General features: G+C 33.3%; 1 protein-coding gene across 1 annotated transcript in view; it reads left to right on the top strand.

Annotated features, from left to right (window-relative positions):
* Nucleotides 1-7,725: 7,725 nt before the first annotated feature.
* Nucleotides 7,726-11,690, top strand: part of LOC141292637 (5-hydroxytryptamine receptor 4-like) — a 32,020-nt gene continuing 28,055 nt past the window's right edge. The window contains exons 1-3 of the mRNA XM_073824671.1: nt 7,726-7,754; nt 7,843-7,974; nt 10,312-10,512. Of these exons, the coding sequence (XP_073680772.1) occupies nt 7,726-7,754; nt 7,843-7,974; nt 10,312-10,512 (362 nt within the window). The remainder of the gene's footprint in view (nt 7,755-7,842; nt 7,975-10,311; nt 10,513-11,690) is intronic.

Raw genomic sequence — 11,690 nt, 5'->3', positions numbered from 1 at the left:
TTATTATGAGTTTCCATTGATTACATGTTGTAGTTGTGAATTATTAGCAATAATAATTTTCTTATTCATTATTTCATTTAATTAAATTTTATTTTATGAGTTTCCAATGATAACATGTTGTTGTTGTAAATAACTAATAATAAATAAATAATTTTTGGTTTTATTTTATTTTATTTTACATTGATACATTGGTATAGTTAAATTTAGGTAAATTATATAAGTTAAATCTCATGAATTTCCAATAATAACGTAATAATTTTTTATAAAAATTATTTTATGAGTTTTCATAATAATCATTTACACACAATAGTTGTAAAACATTGACAGCAATATTTTTTTACTTTATTTTAATGTTATTTAATTTTCCAGTGATAACATGTTGTAGTTGTAAATTATCGACAATAATTCATTTTTGTTTTATTTTATTTTATTTTATTTTATTTTTATGAGTTTCCTGTAACTGTTGTAGTTGTAAAATGCTGTCAATAGTAGTTTTTGTTTTATTTTCCATTAATAACATTGCAGTTGACCAAAATATGATTTTGTTACACTTTTTCTTCTCCCTAGTTCTACATGCATATGTGGGATTTCTCTTACTACAATGAAATAATTCAGCACTCTAATGTTCTCAGAATAAAAACAAGCATCTGCTGCCTTCAGTATTTAAATCAGTTCAATACCAAAGAGTGCAAAGTCACCAGAAACACAGAAGCGGTCTAAAATTTCACCACTGTCTGCATATGGTTCTGTCTACAGCAGCAAACCACCAGTTCCTTCCCTCTGCTGCGCACTCAACTTTACAACTCATTCAGCAGTGTCTATTAATATTAATAACCAATTTCATTTATCACATGTGTCTTGATAAACAACAATGTTTGTGAATGTTTTTCTCTTGTGTCACGGAATTGAAATAGATTAAAATGTATTGTGCAGTTTCCTCACTTGAGTCGCTTCTTCTGTCACTTGCTATTAAGCTGAAGTCTAATGTACAGCATCAGCAGTAAAACAACTGGCCTTCCTGTAACGGGAAAAGAAGCAGAACAGCTCAATAAATGCTGGTAATATCAATAACCCACAGGATTTTGTCATGTAAGGTCAATGAATGCAAGCTACATTTTAATTTAGCAGACCGAAGACAAGCTGGAGACATGAGGTGTCCACCAACAGAAGAGCTTTATTCTTACAAACACAATGAATGTAAATCAAGGTCAGTTTTGTTCTTTTTAGGAGACATCTATCTATCTATCTATCTATCTATCTATCTATCTATCTATCTATCTATCTATCTATCTATCTATCTATCTATCTATCTATCTATCTATCTATCTATCTATCTATCTATCTATCTATCTATCTATCTATCTATCTATCTATCTATCTATCTATCTATCTATCTATCTATCCCTCCCACACGAGAATTGACCTAGAAATATACATGTAATTAATTAAGATGCAGCATATGTGTGGTGATCCTGCGCCATCTAGTGGTATAAAAAACTCTCAGCCTGAGGATCTTTAAGAAATGTGGTCTCCATACATCACATTACTTATTTCATAACCGTTTAGTTTATAATAAGCTATCCTCCATTTCCGTTTTTGACACTGTACTAGCATCCTGTTTGCCTTAATGTAACAACTGACAGATCTCTTACGAAAAAAGGTACCCTTACAAAAAAATTAACCGTCGTTTTACCACAAATAAAAACAAAAAAAACATTGTTTTGCTTCACTAACCATATTGTAACCACGGTATTTGTAGGAAAACTGTGGTTATACAAACGGTAGTCAATAGGCTACGTCAAAAAACGTGGGTCCTTCACTTTTACCACAATAAAACCATGGTTATTTTCGTAAGGGTACCAAACTGTCATCAAAATGTACACCTCAGGTGTTCATATGTATTTTTAAGTATTATTATGCTTTTTAAAACTACAAATATTACCATTTGGGGTAAATATGGTACAAAGATACAGCTGTTAGTTTTAGCTAAGGGTAGGCCTACGCCTCAAAGGCAGCGTATCTTTTTCCTGAGTGAATATTGCAAATTAAATAACATATATGATTGCATAGTGAATATTACACATATAAATAGCTAATTTTTGTACAAAATAATCGTTTGTACATTTGATGGGCCTTTATTTTACGAGGTGAAACACCGGGTGTCGCTGTTGCTCTGTTGTGGTTTGTTTCAGACTCATGTGCGTTGATCAGGCAGAGACTCCGAGAGCCGGTGCACTTAACATCAACAGATGATCTGCTGCTTGCTGCAGCTGTTTGACTGTGACACAGGGCAGAGAAGAGCACTTCAGTCTCAGACTAACTGTGATGGAATATGACAGTTCATAGAAACACGCGTGGATTCACTAAGACGTCTGAAACACGGAGCCCCTGGGTGAGTAAAGTTATCTGAATGATAACACTTAAATGCCTTCAAGTGTCAAAATGTGCAACAGGTTATTGTAGCGTTAATATCTATTTTAAAATTGTTTAAGAATAGTAGTAGCTATTATTATTGTATTGTTTTTCTTTAACTGCACCAACGATCTCAAATTCAATTTGCATTTTTACAATGGGAAATATTAGAGTTCTTAGTTTCAATTAGAGAGTATTAGATTTGAAAGGAATTTTGTGATTGATTCGTATCAAGGCTGAAAACACATTATAGCTTGTACTCTTTTCGTTTTTATTTAATTTTGTGATGAGCAAAAACTTTGTGAAATCTTTTCAGTCAGTTAATGTGAAAAATATATATATAAAGCTAATTTTATTGTATGTTTTTGAGATCAAAGCTCATTTTACAGATTGTTATTGTTGTATTACATAGACATCTGTAATAACTACATGATAAATGTGTGTTTAAGATCACTACATTTGTGTTACTCCTGTATGGGTTTTGTTATTGTGTGAAAATATCACTGTCATAACTTGTGTGTGGCTTTTGGCTTATGTTTTCTTGTCACCACAGATTGTGATTTATTTCAATGCAAATGCCACTCAGTTTTCCTGGTGGCATGAAATGAAAAAAGACGTTGTGTGGGAAGGTGTCAAAATCAGTTATTAGAGGGTTTGACAGTGCAGACTCTTTTCATTATGTCAATTATGTCACGTTAACCTGTTTTGCTTCGTATAAGAGAAACCAATCAAATCAGAGAAGCTTCTAAGAGAGAAAAACTTGCTAAGAGTGTATAGATGTTTGCTGAAGCAGATCCTACAGAGCTGCCTTTTGCATTGTAATATGTTAGTTTGTGATGCCTCACGTTTTGGGTGCGGTTTCAAGTATAACATGTTCATTAGGAATGCTTATTAGGAGGGATAAATAGAGAGTTTGAAGTTCATTTTGTACTAACCAGTTTAGTTAATGCTTTTATAAAAACAAGAGTGTTCTTTAGCTGGACATATCTATAGGTTTCAGACGGTTAACCATGTTTGAAATCCCTCAAGACAGGATTAGTGGAAGTTAGTGTCATGTCACATGCCATCAGCCTTCATACGTCAGCTCAGTTGTCTTTTTGGGTCATTTGATTAAATGGGTGCCTGTTGATTTTTAAAGGAAAGTTTCATAAGATTTTAAACATTCCATCAGGTAAATATTGTATTTAAGAGTCAGCAAATTGCATTGTGGTATCATAAGCTAAACTGATGCATTTTGGGACATAATAATTGTATAGATTCCAAAAGGTAACAGAGTTGACAGTTACAGTTTAATTTGACAAGCCTTGTGCTCAAGATTATTGAATAAATATGCTATTTAGATCATTTATTAGCAGTAATGTTAATAGATTAATCTTTTTAATTTGTCAGTTGTTTATTATATATAATCATGGTAACAGGGTTGACACTTTAAGATTGTCCCCTACTGACAAACATTACAAAATTTTGGATAACGTGGAAGAAACTTTTTATTACAAAATAATAGTGAATTATAACTGGGAATATATTGTATGATGCTAACAGGATTGACCTACAAACTATGGAGATTATTAAGGATTTATACATACAAGATGTCAATTAAAAAATGAATAAAACAAACATGCTAGATTAAAATTCCAATACAAAATAATTATAAAAATAAAAATAATAATTAAATGCTTTTGGGTTCTTTAGCCAAACTTTTGAGTTGCCCCCAAAAAACGTTGCATTTACTTGCAAAACCTTTGTATTTTCTGAGAAACTTTTGCAAATGCAAAGTTTCTTGGTTTAACGCAAAACTTTTGCAGAGAAAACAAAAACATTGAAATTTTCCTCATATAGATTTTTATATATGGGCCATTGTACAGAATTGATGCAAAGTCAGAGTTGGAATTGTCTTTTTCCACAATTGTTTGTATAATGACCAAGGAACACATTTTTTGTAATTGTGCAGTTAATTTTCATCGTATTTTCAAAAAGTTTTGGAATATTTGTTTTTCCCTTAAATTTGTCACGACTGAGACACAGTAATATATAATTTAATAAGAAGGGTTATATTGACCTGTTAAGATTTTGCTTACATCTATCTTGTAAATATGTTTTCTTCTATTTTATTAAAACATTTTCAGGGTTAAATGAATAACAATTACAATTTTAACAATATTTCAAGTGTGATTTATGAGATTTATTGTATTTTGAATCTTTGAAAAATGCAAAAAGTTGATCATACTGATTTCAAACTAAAGGATTCATTAGTTTGAATATACATTGAACCAAACACTATCAGAACATCTTAGCTGATAATTCAGTGTACTTTTTTTTTTTTTTTTTTTACAAAACATCCCATGTTTTGGTCATGACAGCACATTTTCGGTAGTGACAGTAATGTTTTGATAGCGACCACATCACATTACAGAATTTTACACCACATACTCCACTTCTAAAACATACTAAAATTATACAAAATTTGCATAACTGTACTAAAATTTAGCTTATTTCCCCCACATAAAAGAAATACATGTTCCCTTTTGTCACTACCGAGACAATAATGACATATTTCAGTCGTGACTGTTACGTTAGTGATAATTTTATGGTATAACACCCACAAAAACAAAGACGTCACTATCGAAACTTCACCAAATGTTTCAGTCGCGACTGTTTCGGTAGTGACCATTTTAGATACTTTAGAGCCCAGCTCAAACATGCTGATCAGCACATGGTTAGCTAGCACAATTCTGAACAGCACGAATATAATATGCATTGTGGTATCATAAGCTAAATGAATGCATTTTGGGGCATAATAATTGTATAGATTCCAAAAGGTAACAGAGTTGACAGTTACAGTTTAATTTGACAAGCCTTGTGCTCAAGATTATGAAGCAAAGATGCTTCTTAGATCATTTAATGTTTATAGATGAATACTTTTAATTTGTCAGTTGTTTACTATACAAAATCATGTAAACAGGGTTGACACTTTAAGATTGTCCCCTACTGACAAACATTACAAAATCTTGGATAAAGTGGAAGAAACTACATTTTTTTACATAAAGTTTCATAATTTCCAAAGAAAATATTAAATATATATTTTTTGCAACTTCACCTTTTTACAAAATCAAAAAGACATTTGAACAACAATGGAATAAAATGCAAAAATTATTTCAATATTCTTTTTCAAAGTTGAAATTTAGGGTGAGGGTTCGGAACAGCCACCTCCAAATTGAAAGTACCCACTAAATGATGATTTTATATATATTAAGCTTACTGATATTTTAAATATTATTGTGGGTTTCGAAAGATAATAAAAGGATCTTAGTAAACATATAAGATTTGAAATTTTGAATACTTAAATGCTTTTTAAATGTGTCTTTTGGTTGTGGGACAGCAGTTTGCACCCGTTCTGTAGAATGGCCCATATAATCAGGGATCATGAGGAGCTATTTGTAATTTTATGGGTCTGACTTCAGTCTCATCTGCATCCAGCTATTTTTAGCTGTACAAAACAGCTTGTTTTGCTGCTTGATATTGCAAATGGGTGTGTCTTACCATATTTTAAAGTATTATCTTAATTATGAATACACTGGTTTGTAGTGCAGACAGTTTTACCATTTACTGCACGTTGTTATTCTTCTCGTTATTTCCCTATTGCGGCTAATGAACTGGAAGTCTTGCCCATAGGGGCTTATTTCCGCATTAAAAAAATAAGGTGGATATAATCTTATGTGTTGACACATAGTAAAATCTGCCTTTAGATGTTCATTGTTAAATGTATTTACAAATATGCATGTCAGGCAACAAGTGGCACCTGTTTTGTAGAATGACCCTTTTTCTCAGTCCTACACAAGAATCATGTGTAAGTCAGCTGTCCTCTCTGTGTAGCTGCTTAGAATAGCCTGTTTTGTTCAGTTTGTTTGATACAGGGCTATAATAATCATGTGGCTCATTTGAAACTCAAACGAAAGCAACCGAACAGGAAAGAAGTGTCCAAGCTGTCTCTGTAATACCCACTTGAGCCTCCCAGCTGGGCAAATACATCACACGCTTCCAGTGTTTACTCTGTGAGAGCTCTCTCCACTTCTGCGTGAGTTATGGCTCCAGCGCCACAGGCACAGGGTGCGATTTGGCCACTGTGGCTATTAACAGTGTGATGATGGAGTGCATGCACTTTGAGTTGAAGTTTTTCTAGCTTCAATGTCTTGCCTTCAATATTTGATGTGTTTTGAGGGTATAATAAGACATATGACTTTAATTTAAGCCAGTGTTTTTCAACCTTTTTTGTTTTATCTACTTTACAGCACCATCAATAAGGCTCAGACACTCCTACTTTGACATCAAATCAGAAATGTGTTTGCAAAAAAGAGTCACTTGGCTTCATTTCACGAATACTGCTAATATGTATTCAAAAAATCACATATATAGTATTCCACTCAAATTTGCACATTTTAGACAGTTTATTAGGAACATTAAAGGAATAGTTCACCCCAAAATGAAAATTCTGTCATTAATTACTCACTCTAAGACTGTAAGACCTTCGTTCATCTTTGGAACACAAATTAAGATATTTTTGATGAAATCTGACCATGCATAGACAGAAACTGACACGTTCAAGGCCCAGAAAGGTAGTAAGGATATGGTTAAAATAGTCCATGTGACATCAGTGGTTTAACCGTAATGTTATCAAGCTACAAAAATACTTCTTGTGCGCAAAGTAAACTGAATAATTCAACAATTTCTTCTCTTCTGTGTCAGTGTTCGGCGTGTATTCATGGACTATTTTAACAATATCCTTACTACCTTTCTGGGCCTTGAACGTGGAAGTTGTGTTGCTGTCTATGCAGGGTCAGAAAGCTCTCAGATTTCATCAAAAATATCTATATTTGTGTTTTAAAGATGAACAAAAGTTCAGGTTTGGAGCAAAATAAGCGTTGGTAATTAATATCAGAATTTCAATTTTTGGGTGAACTACCCCTTTAGGATTTTTTTGTAATATAACAAAACAAATCTGAAATTTAGCAAAATGTGAATCGACAGCATGCAATAGTTAGTTCTTGTGAGCCTGTAGTTTTGCTAAGAAAGGAAGATGATCAGACATTCATCATGGCTTATATTTACTTGTTATATCCCACAAGCCTGTGTTTCATTTACAAACGTGCTGATGGTTTAGTCTCAGTGCTCTCACTTTGAAGCTCATGCTGAAAGAATATGATTGAATTTGGGATGTGAGAACGCAAAACAGTTGTGTTTGTCCCTCAGGAGAGGGACTGCATTGTCTTGTGTGAACAAAACCCCATCTGACCACTTCCATACAGATGACCAGTGATGGCCACAGCATCAGACTCAGCGGACGAGTAAGAACCACCTCAGAATATCTGACTCCATAGATACGCATTTATCTTGTCTGTTTATATATAATTGGCTGTATATTTTTGTCTACAGTTCAGTGGATGAAGTTGTGTCCAAACACACTTCGAAGATAACACTGTCTATCGTCTTGGTGACCATCATTATACTGACTGCACTTGGTAATTTGCTTGTGATGGTGGCTCTCTGTAAAGACAGACAGCTAAGGTAAAGCTGCTTCGTGTCTGTATTTAAATTCAATGTGTCAGTCTACATTTTCGATGTTAAATACATACAGTCAAACCAAAATTTATTCAGACACCTTCAACATTTCTCACATTATCACAGTTTATTCACTATAGTTTAGAAAATGGTAATAAAATATGACAAGAACTCAGAGTTAAAATGTGTCAGAACAAATTCATCTTGATTATCACAAATAAATTACAGTCAAACCAAAATTTATTCAGACACATTCAACATTTCTCACATTATCACATTATTGGTTTAGAAAATGGTAATAAAATATGACAAGAACTCAAGAGTTGTGAGAACTGTGTCAGAGAACAAATTCATCTTGATAATGCCCGATAATGTTGATAGAAAGGTATGTAGCAAAGCATGGTTTGGTCAAATTGCACCCACTAGTAAAAAATATCAAAAATTATATCTGGTGTCTGAATAATTTTTGGTTTGACTGTATAAATTAAGCTTAATACGTAAGATATCTAAAAGTAAGCTATTCGTAGGTTAATGTTACAAAAATGTAACAGTTGTTCTATAGTGTTTTCAAAACAGCTCTTGTTTGTTTGAGAATCCTGACCAGTCCCACATAGCAACAGTGGCTTAACCAATGGCGTTAGTTTGGGGCGGGGACATCTGTTGTTCCAACCAATGGCAGATGGGAAAAGTGTTTGATTCGTGGACATTGGATGCAAAATTCAATTATTCATGGTGTTTGCATATAAATGTGTCTTAGTTTTGGACACAACCAACCTACAATGATACAAATCCATTCACTCCTTATTTTAATCACCAAAAAACGTAAACAGTCTCAATTATCAAGCCATTTTTTTAGCAGTATGATGTCTTAATGCTTAGGCCCCACCCACGACCGCTAACGGATTGTCCTGTATTAGAATATTTCTGCCTTTAGCAAGCTTTGTGCTGTCTGCCATTTTCTCCGCACTCTGCAGCTGCAGCGACAACGTCTCGTAAGCAATGCAGGTGTTTTGTATTTGGAGTGAACATAAGAGTCTTCATTTTCTCCTGACATCAGAGCGACTGAGGACACAGCGGATTAGTTTTGTTTTTGATGATAACGCACCACCAACTACACAAAAAACTGAAGAGGGCAGTAGCTCATTATTATTTAAAGAGACATGCACCAAAATGGGTCGCTGTGAACAGGGCTGTTTTTGACAAGGTAAAAAGGGTGTTGTTTTACACGACCATTGAATGTTAACTAAAGAGTGTTGCAGATATTTCACAAAGAACCTGAAGAATCATACCAACTTGATAAAAATTTGCTTCTCAAATAAATTTATCTTGTTTTAAAGATGCTTAAATATTTTCTTTATGTATGTTTGCAACATACTTTTCATGTGAAGTTAAAATGGTTCCTATTTACTTTTCCTGTGTCCTCAGAAGCAGTCTATTGTGGTGAACTGAAAGAAATATAATTTTTGTGTTCCAATTTTTTCCATGACATGATAGCATTTTTATGACTTTACAAAAGAGAAACAAGTATAGAAAGATTAATTACATTGGTTAGAAGACAGAAAGATGTCAAATTTACCATCACTCCCTCAGCCTTTGTATTAGAAACTCTCAACTAGCAGTGTTAAAGGGTTCACCTTCATGTCGTTCCAAACCTGTAAGACCTTCGTTCATTTTCAGAACACAAATTAAGATATTTTTTGTGAAATCCAAGAGCTTTCTGACCCTGCATAGACAGCAACACAACTGACACGTTCAAGACCCAGAAAGGTAGTAAGAACATCATTAAAATAGTCCATGTGACATCAGTGGTTCAACTGTAATTTTATAAAAGCTACGAGAAAAGCTACAAGAAAACAAAAGTAACGACTTTATCAAACAATTTCTTCTCCTCCGTGTCAGTCTTTGCCACCTTGAACGTAACAGTTGTGTTGCTGTCTCTTCAGGGTCAGAAAGCTCTCAGATTCCATCAAAAATATCATAATTTGTGTTCTGAAGATGAAACGAAGGTCTTGTGGATTTGGAACGACATGAGGGTGAATAATTAATGACAGAATTTTCATTTTTGGGTGAACTATTCTTAAACTAGTTTTCTATAACCTGATGACAGGGTAATTTAACAAAATGTATAGTGTTAAAAATTTACATTGTTATTTTTCCTTTAAATAAAATATTACAATTTAAATGTATGGTGGTAATAACTGGAAATGCATCATCACTGTCCGTGAGGGTCCATAAGTATGATAAAGTGTCATATCACATAGCTTAAACAAAAGTATTTACTGTACATAGACACCAAAACATTTTCTACAGTGAACTAATGTTTATTTACTGTTCTGTATATAGGAAGAAGAAGACAAACTTCTTCATCGTATCACTGGCATTTGCAGATCTTCTAGTTGCCCTTGTTGTGATGCCCCTGGCAGCCATAGAGCTGACCACAGGTCAGTGGAACTATGGAGAAACGTTCTGCTTGGTCCGTACCTCACTGGACGTGCTGCTAACCACTGCGTCTATTCTGCATCTGTGCTGCATTGCACTAGATAGGTGAGTGTGTTTGTGAAGCTAATATAGAAACAAAAAATGACTAATGTTGTTCTACACAGATAACTGTGTTGCCATGGCAATATTGAGAAAAGAGCTCTCAAATTAGAGCATGTTGTCATGCACGTAATAGTTTTGGGACAGCAGTATTGTTTGCTAGATTTGTTCATATTTTTTTTCCTTTATGTATAGATACAGTTGAAGTCAAAAGTTTACATACAATTTGCAGAATCTGCTAAATGTTAATTATTTTATCAAAATAAGAGAGATCATACAAAATGCATGTTATTTGTTATTTAGTACTGACCTGAATATAGATATTTCACATAAAACATATAGTCCACAAGAGAAAGTAATAGTTGAATTTATAAAAATGACCCTGTTTAAAAGTTGTTCACAAGTCCCTTGTTTGTCCTGAACAGTTAAACTGCCCACTGTTCTTCAGAAAATTCCTTCAGGTCCCAGAAATTTCCAAAATTCTTCGATTTTTCAGAAAGAGCCAGGGGTGTAAACTAGGGCTGGGCGATTAATCGAAAAGTAATCGAAATCGACATTCAGAACCTATAATCGATCAAATTTTTCCAGGTCAATTATTTCAATTACTTTCCCTTTAAAAACACTACTGCGTGTGGAGTCACGTGACCCCGCTCCGTTACGTTGCGTTATTCCGCCGACATGTCGATGGAGAGCTTAAACAGTATTTATACAGCAAAAAGTATTTACTGGATATACAAGAGTAATTTTATTTAGAAGAGATACTGCTATTTTCTACTTTTAATATTTATTATTATTTTATAAATAATTTATTTTGTTTCCAAAAGTGCAAGTTATTTATTTTCACTAATTTAAGAAAAATAAATATTATTTAAATATAATTAAATATAATTTTATTAATGAATAAAATAATCGTTCATTAATCGTAATCGGGTTAAAATGTTCAATTAATCGAGATTTTGATTTTAGGCCAAATCGCCCAGCCCTAGTGTAAACTTTCGAACAGAATGAAGATGTGTACATTTTACTTATTTTGCCTACATGTTTTCTTATGATCTTCAAATTCAAAATTTTTTCACCCCTTGGACCCTTAATGCATCCTTTTTCCTTTCACTGAAGCATCAGTAAGCGTTTAAATCTTCTGCAATGGTTGCATATGAGTTCCTCAGTTGTCCTCAGTGTAAAAA

The sequence above is a fragment of the Garra rufa genome, chromosome 19, assembly GCF_049309525.1.
Source record: "Garra rufa chromosome 19, GarRuf1.0, whole genome shotgun sequence".
Lineage (NCBI taxonomy): Eukaryota > Metazoa > Chordata > Actinopteri > Cypriniformes > Cyprinidae > Garra > Garra rufa.
Note: the sequence above shows the minus strand (reverse complement) of the source record. Positions and strands in the feature narration are given on the sequence as shown.